The sequence below is a fragment of the Alligator mississippiensis genome, chromosome 7 (assembly GCF_030867095.1).
Source record: "Alligator mississippiensis isolate rAllMis1 chromosome 7, rAllMis1, whole genome shotgun sequence".
Classification (NCBI taxonomy): Eukaryota; Metazoa; Chordata; order Crocodylia; family Alligatoridae; genus Alligator; species Alligator mississippiensis.
In genome coordinates, this window is record NC_081830.1 from 11,468,548 (window position 1) to 11,490,186 (window position 21,639).

The 21,639-nt window shown below is 54.1% G+C and overlaps 1 protein-coding gene across 4 annotated transcripts in view; it reads left to right on the forward strand.

The window, feature by feature from the left end:
• TET3 (tet methylcytosine dioxygenase 3) overlaps positions 1 to 21,639 on the forward strand; it is a 123,215-nt gene that overhangs the window by 64,992 nt on the left and 36,584 nt on the right. For all 4 annotated transcript variants that reach the window (XM_019481137.2, XM_019481138.2, XM_059730563.1 and 1 more), the window contains one exon: positions 16,140 to 18,777. In XM_019481137.2, coding sequence (XP_019336682.1) covers positions 16,140 to 18,777 — 2,638 coding nt within the window. The remainder of the gene's footprint in view (positions 1 to 16,139; positions 18,778 to 21,639) is intronic.

Consider the following 21,639-nt stretch of genomic DNA (forward strand, 5'->3'; position numbering starts at 1 on the left):
CACCTGAAAGACACATCTTATGTGCATATAGGCATTGTGGATGCCCAAGGCTGGCTTAAAACTAGTGCAGTGGACTTTTTAGTGGCTGTGGCTTTGTCCAGAGTGCAGAGGCAGAGTTTGCTGATGCTCTGCATGGGAATCTGTGGTAGGGATGGACAGCAGGAGGTTTGGGAAGAGCAGGTGCTATCCAGGCCTCCCCTTGCCCTCTTTGTTAATGCATCTCTCTCCTGACATGCCCCTGCTACTGTTTTCACTCAGGGCTCTGCTGTCCTGGTCCCTGAGCTGGCTGACAGCTTCCCTACCCAGAGACTTGACATTTGCAAATCAACAGGAGAATGATGCTTGACCCTGGTGTGTCAGGACTCTGTTCTCCATGTGGATGCTTCCTGGCGGGGGGGTCTCACTCCCCCATTCCCTCCGCATGTATGTTCAAACTAGGCACTAAACTACGACAGCAGGAGCAAGAACAAGGCTGCTCTTAGCTTCCTCTTAGGCCCCTCTTTATGGAGCATTTGGGTTTCCCTGGCAAGCGTGAGCTCCTTGTGTTTAGGACCTGGCTCTAATGGTTTGGCGCTCAGTGGAAGCAAATGACTTCTCCGCCCTATGTCGTTTCCTTTGAAGCATTTCGTGGCTGTTCCACTTAGGTTCTCCCCACCCTGAGCATGAGGCAAAGCTCAAGGTTTTTTACAAATATATTTAACGCCTTCAACCATCAACACTCTGTCAAGTAGCCTCTGTGGTTTGCTTGGCAGCTCAAAGCACACTGAAAACCCATTACACAGTTCGTACCACATAACGGTGTGCCCGCGCACCCATCCCCATACCTCCACCCACTGCCTTCCTCAGAGGGTCTACTTCTGAAAAAGTCTATGCCAGACCCTTCTCCACCAAATGAGGTCTGCCATTTCTTTCCTGTGGTCCTCTTCTGTCTTTTTGTAGTACTGCTACATTTCACGAGGTGAAGCTCAAGGAGAAGAGAGCATCTGGGGGGAAAAGGGAGGCAGAACTTCCCTGCCTGCTCCGCATTGTGTTAGGACATCTCCCACAGACGAGCCAGGGTGGGATTTCCTAGAGAACACGGATGTAGGCCCTGGGCTGCAAATGAAGTCAGCCTCTGGCGGTGTCAGTGGGGATGCTGTCATGGCTGTGCCGCTTCATTGGGGGTGGGGGTGGCCTGGCATTGTGTCTTCAATTCCAGGCACCACCCCCTGCCCCACACAGCTAGTGATGCAGAAGACATGTGGAGAAGAGTGGAGGCGATGGGGTGGAGGGGCTGAGCGAGGAACCGCCGTTCCAGATGTGAGCATCTATCCATGGAACGTGAGCATCTACCAGTATCTAGGAAGGTCATGAATGCCAGGGTTTGAGGGGTGATCGAGATGATGGTCATGATGAGAAGCAGGAAAAGCTTGGGAATGTGAACAGACATCACAGCTATACTGGGATAAGGCCTGACAGCGTCGCTTTACTGACCGCACGCTTCTGGGTAGTGTGAGGGTTGCAGACCTTGTAACCTGAATGCTTTTCTGTGCAGGAGCGTAGCTCACGTGTATGTCCTCAGACAGCATCTCTGTTGGACCCGCTGATGCCTGCTCCCCAGGGGTAGCTTCCCTGCCCCCTTTAAAAGCAGTTGGAAATTGTGTCTTTCTAAAGCCTTCATCTCGGCATCCGTCTGACAAGACAGCTTCCTTCCTGCGGGAAGTGGGGAGGGCTCCCCTCGCAGGGTTGTTTCAGACAGGATTGAACATGGGTTTGGGAGGCCCACTGGCAGTAAGGGTCAGGAGGATACAAGGAACTGTGCGTGCACGCGTGTTTGCGCAGGGCTCTCTGCAGTGTGGGTTTCCTGAAGCGGGGTATGTTTTCCTGAGACTTGCAGAGAGAGAGGCATGCGAATGGGGCCCGTGCAGCAGGGTGAAGTGAGGACAGCAAGTGTGGGATGTGCTACACCCATGCATCGGGGAGCGTGCAGCCCTGAGAGGCTGCCTGGTTTTGGATATTCCAGGGGACATCCCTCGGAGGAGTTGTCTGCCTGCAAAAGGGGTCCTGGCAGCCTGTCTCTGCTGAAGCTGGAAGGAAATCGGGGTGGAGGGGGGCGGCCTCCTCTGGGGCTCACCCCAGTTCTCCTCCTTCCCCTTCCTGTGGTCTGTTTCCCAAGAGCTCCCTCCACTTCTGGACTGCAGGCCTCCCCGGGTGGCACTCTGGGTAGAGCCGTGGGCCCAGCAAGCCCCAGGCTGGGAACACAGAATTGGTTTTGTTCCTTATTTTCCTTTAAACAGACTGGTACGTGGCTTCTGCCCTTTGAAGCCACAATGGGAAGGTCTCCTCAGAGACCAGTCCCTCCAGCAGCCCGTGAAATTGCTCTCAGATGTCTCCCCGACGCTCCATTTGGCGTGTGAGGAGGGGATATAATAGACTGCTTGTCCTACCCACATTTGCGTCGTGTTGCACAGTACCGTGTGGAGCGCAGAGGAGGGGCTGCGCCGGCCTCCCCCCATCCACTCTCTCAAGACACCCGACTGCCTTGGAAAGCCGCCTCTTGGGCAGCGCTGTGTTGAGGAGGTTTCCAAAAGGGTCAGGCTTCGCCAGGAGCTTTCCTGTTTTGGTGGGAAGTTACCTCGTTTGGCCTCTCCCTTGTTCCAGGGTCAGGAAGGGTCTTGGGCTGTTTACTCTGGCCAGCAACTCCCTGCTCTGTTCTCACTTTGAAGTGGGGCCTTCCGTTCGCAGGGAAAGCACGTTCAAGAGACGCCTCTTGGCCTCCCAACCCAGAGCCGAGGTGTAGCGGGGACTGGTGAGGAGGGAGAGAGAGAGAGAGAGAGAGATGCATGCATGGCCCAGGGCAAAAGCCATCTCAGGTCATTAGCAATGATGACTGCGGGTAGAGACGCTTGGCCGGGCTGCTGAGGGATCTCGGCTGGAGGCTTTGCAGTCTGTATGGGATACTTGCCCCCTCTCTGGGCATCTTCTTATCTCTCTTGTGGACACAATCATTTCAGCTAGGGCTGTGCGAAGCTTCGGTCGCTGATTTGATTTGGAGGAGATTTGGCAGCTGAATCTTCAAATCTGAATTGAATCAGGAGACCCATTAATCTCTCGAGGTACCTCAAGGTACGTAGAAAAAACATATAAACCTGTGTCTATGGCCAAATCGCTGTTTTTCCAAATCAGAATTGAATCTTTAGGTTCAGATTCAGCCAAATCGAATCGGGACAGCGATCCGAATCAGCGAATCCGAATCGAGTACTGCCCACTTTGCACACCCCTAATTTCAGCCTACTCCAGGCTCATTTCAGGGGCAGGGGGCAAGGGAACTGGAAGTTTGGCATGTGCTGAGAAGGAGTTGTCTGTCTTCTAGTGAACTGAAAATACTGTTCACAAACCTCTCTGGTGCTATGGTTGTATGGGATAAGATGGAGGGAAAGATGGTTTCTTGGAGTTGGCATTGGCATCCTCGCCAGCATGGTGCAGAGGCCCCAGGCTGAGTGAGCCGTGAGGTGGAAGGATCCCCTCACCCCTGAAGGGGCATCATGGCGTGGTGGCTGCCCCTCCTGCCATTGCCTGCTCTCCACCTGTCGCAGGGACTGGTAGCGTACAGGCCGCTTGGTCTGGTGCCAGACCCACACCCAAAATAAAACAGGTTTTTCATCATTTCTCTGCCTTGCCTAATCTTTGAGCCAAGACCAAGCCCCTCCTGCTGATAACACCCAGCGCGTGGAAACCTGTTTCCTCCAAAGCCTGCTCTGAGACCAGCTCCCTCCGAACTTGCTTGCTGGCTGAGCTGCACCCATGCTTAGCTGGGAGGGCAGTAGGAAACCCCAGCATGCTGGACACCCACAATTCAGCTTACCCCAGGTTTCTTTTGGTTTGTTATAGGCGCAGGGTGAAGTCAGTGTGTGCCACGCAGGAGTGCGTGTGTGTCCGCACCTCACAACCCCATCGTGAGCCTCATGCCCTTGTTTTCCAGAGGGGACACTGAGGCATGGAGGGTGGAATTGACTCATCCAAGAGGAGAGGAGCCCTTGCCAGAGCTGGTCATCCTGCCTGCCAGTCCTTGCTTAGGGCATCCCCCCATCCTTCCTCCTGCTGTGAAGTTAGTGTGGTGCCACCATGGCAGCCACTTGCTGTAGTGCAATGGCCTGTGAAGGATTTGACCCCCTTTGCTTTGACTCTCTCATAGGAGGGACAGGGTTGTGCAGGGAGAAATCCTGACTTGGTTTCTTTAGGGAACACACAAAATTACCCTCTGGGGATGCTGCGATTGCCATCTCCTCCTTCCCACCCGTCCAGTGCCGAGATGCTTCTTTCAAGCCAAGTTTTTCTTACAGTCAGATATGGATTTGCCTCAGTGTCTATGGTGACTGGGAGGGATGCAACACCCACTGGGACACAGCCAAATGGCTCTGATGGCTGAGAGTCCCCGAGTGCTTTCAAGAGGGAAGGACACAGTCTTTGGCCGTGGCACTGAACTCAGTGGACTTTGCCAGGGGTTAAATTTGGCCTTGGGAATAGATCAGGTCTTTTGGAGGCTGGCGAAAGCCCCCAAAAGTATCGCAGCGGTAGCTCTGTCAAGCAGCCGTTGGCAGGATGGCTTCTGGGAGGCTCGGGGGGCGAGCAGCACATTGTGCGTGTGCATGGGGGGAACTTAAGTTAGGATTTGGCTGGGACATTTGTTATTACCCTTGATCTCACAAGGAGGAAGTGTGGGCTGTTACGCTGACCGTGAGCAGATGCTCTCTGAGAAGAGCCGGGCTGAGATCATGCCTGCTCCTTCTGCTAGTGTTTGCAAGTCAAGCCGTGCCAGGCTCCTGTGAGAGCTGCAGGTGAATTGCAGCGCTGGGAGCAGCCCTGGGTCTGTTCCCCTCAGAGCTGACCGGACCCAGCTGAGTGGGGCTGCATGCATTCCCTTATGGAGGGTTTCCTCCCTAACAAAAGGTGCAGAGTTGTTTTTCCCAGCATGGCTTTGTTTGCCTCAGCAGCTTGAAGTGTCAAGTGTAAACTTCCCCCTTTCTAATGTGGTGGGGTTGTTTTTTCCCCCTCCTGTGTAAATATTTTCCTTTCTCTTTTAACGGGGCAGGAGAAAAGTGGTGTGACCTGAATCTAAGGTGCAGAGAAGGGAAAAGGAGATGACACGATGCCTTTTGCTGGTGTTCCAGGATCGCCGGTGAAATGTTTAAAGCATGGAAGTGGCTGCATCCATCAGAGCAGCCTTTAGCAGTCAAGCAACCGATCATGCTAGCATTTGGGCAAGAGCCTTTTGGGTGCTTCTCGGGGTCTGGGGTTGACTCTGAGGCCAAATGCTGTGAGGGCTCTCCATGGCCTGAACTCAGCAAGGGAGTGGAGTGGAGTGAGGTGTCCCCATCCTTGGGAGAAGGGAACGGATGACTCCTTGGTCTCCACTGAGCATGGCTGGGGTTGTGGTTTCTCTCGTGAAACTTGAGTTGCTGCTGTGATTGAGATCGGGCCATAAATTGCAGAGGAGATGGGGCTGTGCGGGTTGGTCCTCTGGTGCAGGGGACGTCCTGCAGCACTCTTCCCCCTGGAGAATATCCTGTAATGGTGAGCGCTAAGGCCTGGAGGGAGCCTGTAAGCTGGGCTACGCGTGGGATCCAGTAATTTCCCCCACCTGCGTTTCTGGGATCCCATCATGGGCTTGGACTCTGAAAGATGAAACCAAACTCAGTTTGAAACCAGAACTGAACCCCCTTTTCCTGCTGGCAGTGGGAACACCGAGTTGCAAGAGACCATCCACTTGCATGGCTGGAGCAAAGCCGGCCATGCCTTCACCTTGCTGGAACAACCGTGGTAGAACGGAGAGAGCGGGGCAGCCCTCAGGAGATGTTAAGCTGGGCACGGAGGGCTTAGGAGTCCTTTGCAAGGAGTCCTTTGTCTGGGCAGCAAGTGCAGGGGCATTCAGGCTGCCGCTTTCCTACGGGGAGCAGCCGAGCGCTACGCAATGGTGGAGATTAAAGGGGGAAGACAACCAACTGTCACAGAGACCATGTTACACCAAAAGGCTCCTTGTCTGCAAGCAATGGGTTGTATTGCTCCATAGACCTCTCTCCATGCTGGATGCACTAGACTTTGGGCTGCAGTGGGCCCCCAGTTTAGGCTGCCTCTAGTTTGGTTGCTGCCTGGATTTGGCCTAGTCCAAATGTCCTGTCCAAAGCCCATGTCAGAGGGGTCCTAAGGTACATGGCGTATCTGGTACACACCATGGTATATGTGGTGGCAGGGGTAGGCTCAATCCAGAGTCACAGACTGTTAAATAGGCACGTGAAATTTCTACTGCCGTGCTGACCTCAGCAAGGCCATGTGCTCTGTTTGACTAATACTGTGATGAAGGAATGACTGTGCGCCTCAGCATCTCTTGTCAAGGCGCATCCTAAGCTGGAGGAAGTCGTCTCTGAGGCCAAGTGAACTGTGAGCCCCAGCTGATGGCCTGTCCCCTCTTCCATAGACAAACCCAATGTGTAAGGCACTGGCTGCCCTCACCCCTGCGAGCTACATGAAAGTGGTGAATCTTAAGTTTCTTTCTGTTGAATCTGCTCATGCCAATTTGTGTCTAGTTTTACTTTAGGAATCAGACCTCGTGGCAGAGGTGATATCTTTTATTAGACCAACTGGATATTTGCAAAACAAAATGTCTTTATTTGCAAGCTTCCGGGCGCAAACACCCTTCCTCGAGCGTAGGGGAATGTGAAGATTGTAAAATTTCTCCGAGGTGGAAATGAAAATTCATATTTCATTGGAGAGCTGAAGGTGTTGTAAGGTCTCCTGGCTGGAATAGTTCATTTTGTGCAAATTAGGCTGAGATAAAAGTTAGAACAGTCTGTTTAGTTTTACTTTATGTTTACAATATATTCCATGCTTGGCAGCACTCTTTTCCACACTTGTGGCTGGAGTCATTTATGTGCAGATGCCTTGGACAAACATAACAGTCCCTTCAGCCCCTTTCAAAATCCCAGCTTTAAGCAGGAGAGAATCCAGCCTGTCCAGCAGCGGAGGCTTCCAGTGTAATGCTGCCTAGAGAGTAATGCTGCCTAGAGAGTAATGCTGCCTAGAGGGTAGAGCCACCTGGAGTACCGGGGTTCTTGGAATTGCTTTATATTTCACGGGGAACAGGCACAACCTATTTCTCACCCCTCCCAGGACATGGGCTCCCATTGCTGCCTGCTAGGGAGACACTTTGCACCTTCCTTTGAAGCAGTCGGTGCCAGCTGCTCTCAAGGGCAAGATGCTAGACTTGACGGACCATTGGTTTGATCCAGTCTGGTGATCCCTGTGTTTCTGTGAGGAAAGAGCAGGAGCCCCTGATGGAGTGCCATAGGACAAGCAGTGACCTGTGGGAGTCAGACTTGCCCAGTGGGTGGCTTGGGGTTACAATACTGGATGGAAAAAAACTTTTTATACCTGCGCTGAACAGGGCAGGTTTGCACCAGTGGCATGCATTCTCCAGGGGCTTTCTCCAGTCTTGATTAAAACAGACCTAGATATCCAGGTTCCCTCCCCAGCATGTGGCTAGAAGCTGGGTGGGTGTTTGGAAAGTCCCAGTAAAACAGTTGAGTGTGATATAGGAACCCCCTGCAGTTTGTCCAGACAGGAACCATGAAGCCAGGGAGCTCCAAATCCAGAGGAAGCATTTGTAAGGTGAGTCAGGAAGACAGGGACCTGGGAACTGCTGGAAAGGGTCAGATCCCTGATCTGCTTTGCTTGTGATCCTGTCTCCAGCCCCACCCCAGCAGATTCAGAGGACAGCGTGAGAACTACGCTGCAGGTAGCAGCAGTGCAATCCATCCCTACCTCAGGCATCATCCTGACCTTGAGGGAGAGCTGGATTAAACTTTGGCTTGGGAGGTTTTGCATCTCTTCCTGCTGTATTGTGAGTGCTCAGTTTTCTTCTTGTGACCACTGTAAATGGCCGGTCCCTTGTCCAACCCCCTGCGTTATTGGGGTCCCCAGAGAATGGATCTCTCCATGCCTCCTCTTTGATCCATCATGCCTGTTATCGTTCACTGATCCTGTGTCTGTCAATGTTGTATCTGAGGGCTGCAGTGAGGCAGTGTGAAGTTAGTGGTAGTGCCAGGCCGGGGATGGGCCAGGCTGATCAGATCATGGTTCTTTTCCTGGTGATTGGGGTGGAGCATCCCTGGAGCAGCACAAGACAAAGGTGGATTGTGGGGAAAGGATTTCTCTTTATCCCTGAGACCACTGGCCCATTCCAGCTTCTTGGTGATTGCATTGGGTGCCAGGCAATCACACAGGAAGAGGCAGCCCCTGCAGGGAAACCGTTGCGGTCTTAATAGAGGCAGGAAGTTACTGACCCAGCCTCACTCAAAGGGTCATTTAGGGGCTGTATCTCCTGATTCCCATCCCAGTGCCCCTGGCCACACTTTGCTGGAGAGCTTTGGAAGCCGCACAGCAGCTGTCTTCACTGCAATTAAGCTTCAGCAGAGAAGCTTAGGAGACCTCACAGTCTGCACCTGTTCAGTGCCAGGTGCGAGGGACAAGGGGCAGACTGAGACCAGCAAGACTGACTTTGCTTTGGCTGCAAGAGGAGGGGTTCAGTTGCTTTTGCTGTGGGGAGCTCTGCTGTGTTCTTTGTGGGAACAGGAGCCAGGCCTGCCTTCTTCACTGCTATGCGTCGTGGAGTGGGTAACACTTGCAGTAAGGACTCCTGCTGATTTCAGCTGCCTTGGCATCAAGCCACTCGTCCCCCTTGGCCATATTCACCCTTTGGGCAGGCAGGTTGCTATAGGATGGGGCTGTTTTTGCCGGGCACGTACTGCACCCTCTCTTGGAGTTTCCCCAGCTGTAAAATGCAGCTAATGATACTGTACCAGTATTGAGGCTTGTCAGGACTGTAATGGGGCTGTGAGTGTGGCCTTGAGCATGTACCTGCACTGACATGGATTGCTGAACTGGTAAGAAGCAGCAGTGTATTTCACTGGATGCCCCTTGGGGCCGGCAAAGTCTTGTTCTGTGCTAGTGCAATATTTGCTGTAATGAGCCCCTGGCCGGGGGTCTTAACGTGCTATTGCAGTGCAGTTCATTAGTAACAATGGTCTTTGCCACCTTGAGCGTATTTAGCTTCCGCCCAGTACATTTGTTTGGATGAATACAGGGTTTCTAGGGCCAGGGGCGGGGAAAAAAGGACAAAATATAGGGCCTGTTGTGTTTTTAATTGATTTTATCTTTCTATTTCATTTGTCCCTTCAGAATCGCCATGTCCTCACACAAGGGCTTGGCCAAGTTTTGTTTCTCTTTGTTCTCTCCCTCTTGCTGATAGTTTATAAGTGGGGTTTTTTTGTTTTTTTTTGAAGTTAACCAGTCTCTTCCTTGCTCCCCATATGTGGAGAAATAGTGCAATTGGTTCTCCTCTGAGAGCAGTCGAATGTGGAGTCAGCACGTTGAAAGTCAGATTTGGAGAACTTTTCGGGTGACTTTTTTTTTCTTCAAGAATCTTTGCTGCCCTGTTTTTGCTCGCCCTAGTGAAAGGCTTCTAGGTAGATCCAGTCAATGAGATTTTCAGAAAACTCGCTGTGTGTTGCTTTAAATTTAAAGAGCATTCACGAGGAGGCCTCTGTCCCTTTAAAGTTGCAGTCAGAGTCCCTTTAAAGCCGCAGTCAGATGCTCAGCTGGTGTACCTTGGCACAGATCCATTGATTTTAGTGGAGCTATGCTAATGCCTGCCAGCTCTGCGCATGCATTTAACTCTGTCCGCTCCTGGTGTATCAGTCAGGAGAGCTGCTGCTGTGGACCCCCAAACCTCTCTGGCTTGTCTCATGGCAAATCTGACCAATCTCCTGCTGAGGTTTGGCTGCATTAGGCCTGCAGCATTTGCCCTGAGTGACTTTCCAGGCCAGAGAGCCTTCTGATTAGCTGGGAGTGGCTCAAATTTCCTTATGCAGCATTTTTGCTGGAGTAAGCACCAGTGCTTATCTCTAGGTTAGAAACCAATGTGAACTCTAGTGGAGCGCATGCATTTTGCAACCGGGTTTCCAACAGCCTCCCGATCCCCGGACCTGCCTTTGTCTAAGCTAAATGGGCAGGGGGCTGGGATGATGCTGCATTGCTTACTCCATCAAAGATCCCTGGAGTCCTCTCCAGACACCCTTGCTCAAGGTGTGGCTTGTGGGTGGTCGAGCATACAGACGTACCACGTGCCGCGGGACCTCTGCAAGGCTTTGAAGCAGTGATCGGTGTCAGAAGCAGTGCAGGGCTGGAGCAGGGCAGGCTTGGGGACCAGTAGGCGGGCAAATGACTCAGAGAGACAGGCAGCAGCATAGCAAAGGGCTGATCATTGCCTGCCAGCTTTCCTCCCTGGCTGGGCAGGGCCCCCTTGCTTGGGAGGGGGATCAGAAGCAGCCGAGGTGGGCCAAAGGTAAGTGTCCCTCAGCCCTGGGTACTGGGTGGGGAGATGTGTGCCAAGGAGAGGCAAGGCTGTCCAGGTGATGACACTGCTGAAGTTCGCCCCAAAGGGCGTCATGCTGTACTTGTTTTCACCCACACTCACTAGCGCTTGCTGCGGCTCACGGGAGTGTTTGCCAAGCCAGGCGTAGCCTAGCGTGGAGACCAGATTAGGTAAACACACTCCCTTTTTCATAGACCAGTTCGATGCTGCTTAGCTCTAGCTTCCACTCCTGTGCTGGCTGGCTCCAGCCCCTCTGTGCCAGGGGGAAGCCCTGCTGGGAGTTTCAGCAGAGCAGGTGGGAGCTGTGCTGTCAGGCCAGTGCCTTTCTGACCAAGAGGGAATTTCTGTGCAGAAAATGCTCATTGCAGAAAATGGGAATTTTGATTCGAGTCCTTGCTCCTAATGCTTCCCCCTTCCTTTTGCTTTTACTCCTGCTGGGGGAAAAGGAGGAGGATGCATGGGTTTTCTCCTCATCCCCCTCTTTGTTGATATGACGTGAAATGAAGTTTTAATCATGCAAAGCAGTTGGAGAGTTGAGAAGCGATGGCGTCAGGTCTGTTCCTTCCAGAGGTTCTGCGGAGAAACCCGTCTATGTGCCGGGATCCATCTCTGCTCACCGGCTAATTGGCTTAACACGAATACCTGTCATCTTACAATCTAAGCCCTTCTCGAGTAAATCAGTAGCAATGGCAAAGTCCTCAGTGACCTTCCTGGAGTCTCTGGCGTGTCTCCCTGTTTTGGGTGAATAAGCTCTGCCCAGAGCTCGCTTTGGCTTGATGGGTTTATTAGTTTATTGCAGGTGTCGCGTCTAGATGGGGTGAGGGACGCTTCTGGCAAGGTGGAGCAGCTTTCTGGAAGGAGCCGGCTCCACGGCACTTTTCATAGGGGACAAGGGTGCTCCCACCCCCTGTTGGGATTTCATAACCAGCTCCTGTACTTTTAACCCACTGGGTCATCTTTAGCTTGTTGCCAGCTACTTCTTGATGCTGCCTGTCAGCGCAGTACCCTGGCGTGCCAGCTACAGTGCTCTGGCTGTCTGCAAGAAAATCCCTCTCCCTGCGCGCCGGAGAGCATGCCAGCCTGTGTGACAGGAAACACTGGCCCTCAACGCCCTTTCCCCAGTCAGCGCGGTTATATTTTTAGCACTCAGGAAGCTAACTGGTGTCCTCTCGCTGTGAAGCAGACCTGCTCCCATTCTGCACCTCCTGGCCCTGTGCTTTTCTCCAAGGCTGGCTCAAGTGGGGAATGACATGGATTAAAAATATCATCCCGCAGGGGCACGGGAGCAGTGGCTTGCAAGAAGAGCCTTAGTTGGGCTGTAAGGAGCCAGTTCTTCCTCTTTGTGGAGGCTGGGGTGTGATATGTGGGACACAGCCTAGTTGGGGTCTTGTTTCTGCACAGAAGTGACACTCGTGCACCCTGAATTGCAGCTCTGTTCAAACAGGTGCCTAAGCATTCCTGCAGCTCCCATTCAGGGCACACTTCACCCCAAGCAATGTGAGCTGTGCTGGCCTAGGGCCAGGGGTATTGAGTGAGAGAGGGTCTGTGCCGCGGATGACACGAGTTGAATTGAATGGGTTTGCGGTTCCTTGTTCAGTCAAACTAGCTCGTGGTGCAGCCCGACACCTGCAGGCAGGGGAGGAAGAGACAGGCTGAAGCCTCCCCAGAGTAAAGTCCAATTGATGGCACCCTGGGGCTGGCAAAAGCACTTTGTGAAGCTTGGGATGACTGAGAGCACTGCGGCACCTAATGGGAGTGCACACGTGTGTGGATCGGGCCTTCGTGACAGTCACCCTGGGAAGTTTCAAAGGCAGAAGATAACTCTAGGCGAGAGGTATCCAACCTGTGCACAGGTGCCAGAAATGGCAGAAGCAGCTTTTGTCTGCAGCATGCGGCGTATTGGGAAAGGGGCAGGGAGCAGGGCAGGAGGTTGAGCAGGGGAAGGGGATCAGAGTGGCACTCAAGGCGGGGTGCGGGGCTTAGCTGGCGTACTTGCCAAAGAGATTGGGCCCTACCGGGCCAGGCAGCTCCTTCTGAAACATATCATTGCAGCCTCACAGCTGTAGAGGCAGCTGCACTCCAGTGACCCTTGCCTACATGTGTGCGCGCACACACACAGTTGCATGCAGACCATCTAGGAAAACCTGAGGTGCCCTGAAAGCAGAAAGTGCGATGTTTTAGGAGCATGGTGTTTTGGAGGCTTTTGTCCTGTGGATGAAGTGCAAGACTGAAAGTCAGATCTGGGTTCATTTCTTCCCCCGCCCCCTCCCACATCCACAGTAGCAGCAGATGAGCCGTTTGGGCCATAGTCAGCTTTGGTTGTTTCCTCTTCCAGCTGCTTAACCTGAGGTACCTGTAGCCTGACTTCCAAGGTGGCAGGCACCCTGAGTCCCTACTGAGGTGCAAGGTACCCAGGGACTTCAGCAGCCTCCCAGGGAAACCAGCCTCCCAGGGCAGCAGCCAGACCAAAGTCAGGTGGGCATTACTTAAGGCACAGTGTCATAATGAGTGTGGGGCACTTCGGCAGCTCAGGTTTGACTCCTGACTGGTGATAGAAGTTGCTCAGTTTCTCCATCTGGAGGGGAGGAAATGAACAGGGCTCTTTGGGCTTGGCCAGCCAAGTGCAGTGTGAGCACAGAGCCTCTACTCTCGTCACGTTGCTTGAGTCATTACAAGACTCCGCTCCCAGCCCGGACCATGGGCATCTGGCTGGCAGACTGCAGACATCCCCTGCAGAACATACCACGCTCTCTCCAGGGCCTCTGAGGGGAAGCCTGGCTTCCTGGCCTGTCTCCCTGACCCTGGGCCAGCTGCGCCCGGGTTGTGATTGATGGAGCAAGCAGCCCAGGAGTCTGGGAGGCTGTGCGGCATGTGCTCCCGCCTCGTTATCTGACACTTTTTTATGCCGCTCGCACCTCTGCTGCTGCTTGTCATCAGCGGGTCTGCTCTGGGGACCTGCCACCGTGCGGCTGGGCTGTAACTCATCCTGTGCACGAGGCACTAACGTTAGGAAGCCTAGGAGCCCATGGTGGTCTCTTACCCCAACCTCTGTATAGGTATGTTAGGGATTTTATAGGTTCGCCCCTCTGGTGAGCTGGGGAACATACTCAGGGTGGTTTTCCATTGGAGGAGAGGGCAGTCTCAGTAGTTTCTTAGCTTCTTAGCTAGGCCTGTCCTGGGACTGAGCTGGTCACAGCCCCCAGGCAACCCCTGTTTTGAAGCACTGATGGCCACTGCCTTGCTTCCAGAGAGCAGCCCTTTTCCAAGCATGGGGTCTTGTTAAGGTGGAGGAACAAAGCCTGCTCCTGCTCCTGACAGCTCTGCCCCAAAAAGAAAGGGCGCCATGCAGCTAACAGCAGTGTTTTAATAGAGTGTCCAGCATGCAGGTTGAGGAAGGGAGCTTGTAAAACTAGGTGTCACCGTGTGCCATATGCTACGAGGTATTAGCACCCATAGCTACAGTGTCTGGGTGCTCCCTGACCTCGCTTGGCACTTAGGATCTTAATGGATGTGTGGATGTTGGATAACAATGTTTAATTAGCAATGGGATTAGTCTGGGCAGAGAAAGCTGCTGTAATCGGGAGGGAATTGCCATGCAGGCATGCTTAGAAGTCCTAAACAAAGTTGACTGGATCCTGGTAGGCACCACACGTCCTCAGAGGCTGGCCTGGCCTTCACCAGGTGGTCATCCAGGCAGGAAGGGGGAGGTATCATTGCCTTCATTGTACAGGTGGGGACCTGAACTGCAGAGCAGATGACTTGTTTAGGGAAGGGGCTGGGTTCAGTAGCAAAGCCAGACACCGAACCCTGACACTGCAAGTCCTGATGACTCCCCGATGACTCCCAAGTGCCCCCCTTCCCTTTTGCATCCTCTCCTGTGCTGCAGGTGTTGTGGGAATGGAACAAAGCAGCAAACAGTGTAGTGAACAAACCTGAAACTAGACCTGGGGGTAGGGTCTGTGGGCTGTGACCTGTCTTGGAGGCAAATGAGATGTCTGGGGTGTCGACTTAGCAGCAAGGAAGACATGGTCAGAACCTGCTTGTCACCTTGGTTGGGTTTTGAAGCCACAAGTGTTCCTTTATCTTACAAAGAATGACTTGCTTGCAGAAAACAGTGCAGTTTGGAGGGCTATGCTGATTTACACTTGCTGGGAATACAGGCATCCACAGATTTTTGTTAGGACTTTCCTTTTAGGAGAGCGTAATCCATATTTATCAACAGCCAGAAGCCGCTGGTCAAGTCAGGGTGTCAAGGAGAAAGGAAACAAGAAGGTTCATCACAGACCCCACCATAAAGGCAGAGCTATTCAATAACGTATGCACGATGGGTGTGTGGGTGCACACATGTGCATACATAAGCATACATACACATACACACCTTCCTCAGGTGTCAACAGTGAAGTGAAATCAAGGGGTGCATCATGGAAATCAGTAAGAGTCCAGGAGATAAACAGAATTTCTGTGTCAGGGCTGAGGAGCCTGAGGTGAGGTGAGGTGAGGCTGGAGGTGACTTGGATCATGCACTGGAGCCAAGTGCCCCCTTTTCTTAGCAAGGCCTGTTTCTATTGTTAGTTGCTGAAGTAGCCCCTCTGAAGCTTGTCCTCGACTGCTGTCTTTCAGAGGCATTAGCTGGCGTGTCTCTGGTGATCGCGTCTGAGCCCCGTGCTCATAGCGTTCGGATGGAAGACGGACGAGGGAACGGTGCGGAGTGGCCGCTGAGGGACGGACTAGCTGCCCCCCCGATGGCTATTTCCTGTCTCTGACTTCTCCGATTCCCTGATAACGCTTCCCCAGGCTAAGCAGCAGGCAGAGGGCAAAGCAGACGGAGCTGAGGAAAAGCAGACAGAGAGGCAGGAAGAGATCGGAGCAGGTTTCACTCAGGGCTAGCGTCAGCCAGGCAAGGACCGCAGGGACCGCTGGAAGGTGAGCAGGGCTGGTGCGTTCACTTGGAGAGCCTGGTGAGAGACGTGCTGTGCTCCTGGGAGGGCTGAGTTCCCGGCTCTGTCCACACTAGACCTTCAGCATTGCCCGCTGCTGGCACGGCTGGCTATACTGATGGAGATAGGGACTGTCCCTTGAACTGTGCATCACAGCCTGGCTGTGAGTAGGGGCAGGGTTTTCATACTCACTGCATTGCTCCTGTTTAGCCCAGATGGTGAATTTTCAGCCAGGTGGATCAAATCCATGCTGAAGACCATGGCGGGGGGTCTCTCGATTTGATCTGAACAGGGCTCGATTCGGCCTAGATTAAGAGCATGGACAGACGTAACAGTTACCCTGGTGTTACTCTGAACCGGTATCTGATGCTCTAAGATTCCTGTTACATGTGTCGGCTCCTCAGTAGAAGCAGAGCAAAACCATTTGCATGTGAGCCCCATTTCAGTTGTGCCCCTTCAGGTGCAGGCAGATGTAACAAATACTTTGGAACAGCTGATGCAAGCTCCCAGCCCCTTTTAAAACAGTTTAAAGCAACATCTGTCCACAACCAAAGGACCGTGAGGGAAATAAATTAGACTGAGGGGGTGGACGCTAGTGTTTGACTTATTGGAGCAAGCCCAAGATGACGCTGGTCAGAGTCCCATGGGCTGTCCATGCCAGTTCTGCCATCATATCTTGCCCTCCTAGTGGCCGCCTGGGTGGGCTTCACCCTTAAGAGGGGAGGGTCTGGGTCCTTGTAATCAGGGAGCTCTGTGGGTATTCACTCACTCTCCTCCTCTCTCTCTTCTCTCAGACAGGTTCAGAGGGCAACTCAGTTGATGGACCCACAAGAGGCCAAATGGAAGAAGGGCCAGTCAACTATGTTGAAGAAAGAAGGTTGAACGAAGGCCGGGGGCTCAGTGTGGTGAATGGCGGTAGCCAGCAGGCCGGGACAGGTGCCATGCTAATGGAAGCGAGTGGGTGGCTCAGCAGCCCACCAGTGGCCCCCACGTCCAGCGAGAAGGCCAAGTGGGAGCGGGCACCAGTGCCGGCCCCGGGCCCGGGGGATGCCGGGAGCAATGCCAACCTGGAGGATGCACGGAACCTGGTGGCTTTCTCGGCGGTGGCTGAGGCCATGTCTTCCTATGGGATGCCGGCCTCAGGGTCCCCGTCACTGCTAAGCATGCAACTGTACGAGAAGTTCAACTCTGAGATGAGCCGAGGAGGGGCGGGAAAGCCCACACTGCCCCCGTCCCCCGATGGTGTCACCCGTGGCGAGGATCTGAAGGCACTCAAGGCTGCACTGACCCTGGCCAAGCATGGCATGAAACCCCCCAACTGCAACTGCGACGGCCCCGAGTGCCCCGACTACCTGGAGTGGCTGGAGCAGAAGATCAAGTCAGCCATCGGGGACGAGCAGAGCCCACGGTCCCAGCATGTCAGCGAAGCCCACCAGCTCCCAGACCAAGGTGCTATTCTTAACCAGGTGCCTGCAACAGAGGAGGTGCTAAAGCCATGCCCTTCTGACAGCCTCCCCTTTTCCCCAAGTGCACTGAGCATCGCCAAGGAAAAGAACATTAGTCTCCAGACAGCCATCGCCATCGAGGCCCTCACCCAGCTGTCGTCCACCCTCCCCCAGCCGGCCAGGGAGGTGCCGGCCACTTCCGACAGCTCCTTGCCACCTGCAGCATTCACCTCCAAGGACCAGCTGGTGCGGGCATCTCCCTTCTGCCCTGATGAAGCCCAGGGACTGGCCACCCCCAGCAGGGAACGGTCTCCGAGCCAAGCAGCACCTCCCTATGGAGGGCAGAAGGTGTTCCAGGCACCACTATCCCTGGCACAATCTCCATGGCCAGCTGAAGATGCCCGCTGCCTCCTAGAGCGCAGCACCCTCCGGGAGTCCGCGGGTCTCTTCCCCACCTCCACTTCCACCCCACCGAAGCCCGAGTTCCCCGAGCCATGGGGCGAGGAGACAAAGACAAAGAACAGCTTGTGGGCTCTGGACTCCACCCCACCAGCCAGTGACCCCATGGCTGAGCTGGAGCAGCTGCTAGGCAACACTGACGATTACATCAAGTCAGTATTCAAGCGGCCAGAAGCAATGCCCAACAAGGCAAAAGCCATCAAGCTGAAACAGGAGCTGCCTGACCCGGCCCTGAAGAAGGAGTCTGGGGCTGGCTACCCCAAGCCAGTCGCTGGCCAGCACTTATCCCAGCTGCTGCAGGATGCGGATTTCCACAAGAAGACCCAGCTGGTGCTGCAGCAGCACCTGCATCACAAGCGCAGCCTCTTCCTTGACCAGAACCTGTCACAGCCAGGCCCACCGGAGCCGCCGCCCCACTGGTGGGCCCCCAGCTCCCCAGCCCTGGTGTCCAAGCCATCCGAGAAGCAGGCCAAAGAGAAGAAGAAGAAGGTGCAGCCAGACAAGGTACCCCAGATAAAACCACTCCGTAAGCAGGTCCAGATCAAGAAGCCCAAGCAGAAAGACTCTCAACCACTCTTCCTGCCCCTGCGGCAGATCAGCCTCGAAGGCTTCCGCGTGGCCCCTGCCCCCGAGCCCCCCATGGAAGAGATGCAGACTGAGCCGCATCCACCCAGCACCCCCCTCAGGCCGCTGCCTTTTGCACTACCCATTCCTGGTGCTGCCGCTGCGCTGTCTCCGCTGCATAAGCTACTTGACGGAGGAGGCCAGGTGCCTGACTCTCAGGGAAGGTGCGCTCCTGGCCACAGCAGCCCGGAGGACAGCCATTGTCAGGGGCTGGCGGGCCAGCCCACTCTGCCTGGTGCTTCTGTTGCCAGCTCGGTGCCCTGCTGCGTGACCACCACCTCTGGCCCTGGGCCGGATGAAGCTGCCCACAAGCCCTTACCCCCAGGTGAACCCCAGAACTCCATCATGGTGGACGACAAACTGGAGGAACTGATTCGGCAATTCGAGGCAGAGTTTGGGGAGAACTTCAACCTGCAGAATCCTGAGCTCCCGGCTCCGGTGGCTGATGGGTTGCCGGCCCAGCCTCCCTGCCACACATGTTCTCAGACCCAGTCCCCGGAGCTGCCAGGAGGCTCTGACACAGCCCCCCAAGTGCCAGCCACCAAGGAGGAAGCACCGCCCCTCACCAGTGCTCCCAACCCAGGGCTAAAAAGCTTTTCCCTCTCGCCCGGGAAGGGGCAGCATTTGGAGAGCGCCTTTGCAGCGAGGTCGCCCAAGCAGATAAAAATCGAATCTTCTGGTGCTATAACCGTGGTGTCAACCACTTGCTTTTACTCTGAAGAAAGCCAAAACACGGATGCCGACGATGTGGATGGGACCCCGACCAAGGACGACGTGCCGCTCACGCCCACCCTCAGTGGATTCTTGGAGTCTCCGTTGAAGTACCTGGACACGCCGACTAAAAGCTTGCTGGACACCCCAGCAAAGAGGGCTCAGGCAGAGTTTCCCATCTGCGACTGCGTGGGTGAGTAAGGCACTTTCCTTCTGTCTTATGTGGGCTTGACGGGGCTCCGTTGGGAGAGGAATTTGAATTGGGCATAAGGGTGGCACTCGCCTGGAGGTGTGTGAAGCTGAGGGAGACAGAGAATGGATCAAATGTTGGCGCCAAGTGCCTGCTTGTCTCAGCAATGCCTGTTTCTATCTTCAGTCCCCTAAGTAAGCCCTCTGAAAACTGTGTGTATGCCAGAGGTATTAGCTGCTGTGTCTCTGGTGATCTTGTCTGAGCCCTATTCTCATAGCTTTCTGACATGAAAGGCCATAGGACTGACGGCATGGTGAGACGTATGCAATGTGGTGTCTGGGATCAAAATGCCAAATGCTCTGTTTCCACGTGAAGAGCAAGTTGAAGTGGGGAGCCTTCATTCCCAGCTCCTGTCCAGAAGGCAGAAGTGGCATATGTTTATTTGGAGCGCACCGGGCTGCAGCCCCTGAACCTCCTCTTTGAGGTTCTGGCCATGGATGAGGTGTTTATGCATGCCCCATTTGTGGTCCCACCAAGTCCCAGGACCTCCTGGTCAACCTCCTCCAGGCCTTGGCCCAGCTGGCCATATACTTGACCAGGAAGGAGGCTCTGGCCAGGAGGGTCCCTGGGGACTGCGGAGCCATCTTCCTCTCCCTACTCCAATCCTGTCTCTGGGCAGATGAGGGCCAGCGGACACTGTCCAGGGGGACTCTGCTTGGTGTCCTCATCTAGTATACTTGTTTTAGCCGTGTAACCTGCACTCCCACCCTGTTTTTGTATTTTTTGTCCCCTGGCATCAGTTGTTCCATCCTCTAGTAGCTCCCTTCTCCAGTAGCCTCCCCATTTGGTGGAAGCTAACATATTCTGTGGTAGGCTAAGCCCACGGCCACAGAAAGGAACAAATAGGCCAGATGGCAGAAGTCAGGGTCCAGGGACCACTGCTGTGAGGATTTGATGGGTGACCTGGAGTGCTGGGTCCCAGGATGGCTTTCTGGCTGAACTGTGGCAAAAATAGTTGGACCAGTGTGAATTGAAATTGTGTGTGCTCATGTGTCTGTGTGCAGGCATGTGTGTCTGTGTGTGCATGTGCACATGCTTTCTCTGCCCACCCCAGAACCCTGGTAAAGCTGTCCTGCCAGTCACCATGTGCATGGGATAGATGGGATGTTGATGCGTGTAGGGTTAAGAGCTTCTGGTTTTGTTGAAAATAGGAAAAAACCCCCCCGAAAGAAATTTGCTTCTATCCAGTCAGAGCTTAGAACACAGCCTCCAGTACGTGTGCCTGTCACATTCCTCATGGGATGCTAATAAAAGCAGATCACCTATTTAAAAGGTAGTGAGATTAATCATGGCAACTCCATCAAAGCCCGCCAAAGTAAGCCAGCTTTTCCCCAGCCCCTGGGGCCTGATTCTTAGAAGGGCTGAGCTTCTCTGGCTCTCATTGGCTTCAGTTCGAGGTGAGAGTGCTCAGCCTGGCTCTCTGGTGCCTTTAGTTGGAGGGTTTGACCTTGGAGACACCTTCAGAGGATGTTCTGTGAAAGTTTGGGGAGTCAGGCTTGGCGGAGCCTTTCCTGGTTCAGGGCATAAACCTTCAAGCCTTTCCTGCTTGAGGGCATAAACCATGTGTCTGTCAAGATTGGTATAGCTGGCATTGAGGGGCTGGTTTTGTATAACATAGCACTCTGGGATCTGAATTGGTGCTGGATTTGCCCTTGTGAGGAGGCCATCCTGGGCAGCCATGCAGGTTGGTTGCTTGTTTGCAGAGGGTGCCCATGTGTTTCAACATGGTTGGACCTGGCGAGGCTTCTGCCATAGGAACAGTGTTGGCCAGCCCTGCAAGAGGTGGGTGGAAGTGGGTACTTAGAGGCATCTATAGAGCGCAGGGGGCCAGGAGGGTGTCAGTGGGCATGGGGGTCAGATGGTAGGGTTGAAGTAAGGGGTCTGGAAGATGGCATTGAGCAGAGGCTGCCACTCCAAGGAGTCTTCTGCTTAGGAACCTTGCTCTGGTGCTTGAACAGGCAAGGCACTGGGAAAAGGACAGAGAAGTCCCTCCTCCTGCCTCCAGTCTGCCTTCCTCCTCCCCTGCTGAAGTCCTTGTGCCCTGGGCATTGCCAGAGGGAGGCGGTTGCCTGGCTGGTTCAGCCAGTGGCCGCAGGATGAAGTTCCTTGGGCTGTGCTGCCATCCAGAGCTCATTGCCACCAACTGGAAGATGCCAGAGACCTTTGGACTGGGCCTCTGCACGGGACAGTGACCACAGGGCCTGAATGCCCCAGAGGTCCCCTCGGGGCAGGGGGGCCATCCTGTTTGGGAGCACTTGGGAGCACTGAGCTTCTGTGACACCTCTTCTAAACCAGGGCCTTGTTCTCTGGGCTCTTGCTTGGTGCAGCAGGTGGAAGCTGGAGCAGTGGCAGGCCTGTCTGTCCAGCCACACAGACCTGCACCGGTGACTTGTCCATGTGCCCATGCAGGTTGAGTTCTTGGTAGCTTCTGCTTCCTCCTGTCCCTCCTCCTCTGGCACTGAGGGCCTGTCCGAGGTCCTGCATTTCTTTTAAACCTTCCTGTGACCCTCTGGTTTGCATTTAACATCCCAGGGATGAGTGATATTTGGGATCCTTTGGCCCCTCTCCCCTCTGAGAGGTCAGACCTTCTCTTCCTCTGGGCTTCTCCTCCTGCCCCACGTTTCAGAGCCACTTTTCCCCAGCATCCAGCAAACAGAACAGGGAGGGGAGGAATTTGGGGTTTGCTGCAAACCACAGAAACCTACTGGCAGAACCTCCCCCGCATTTGAGTGGGACTTGGCCGCCAGCCAGCCTCAAGTTGAACTTTATTAGCTGGGCTGATTATTAATTATTTATTTGCTTGCA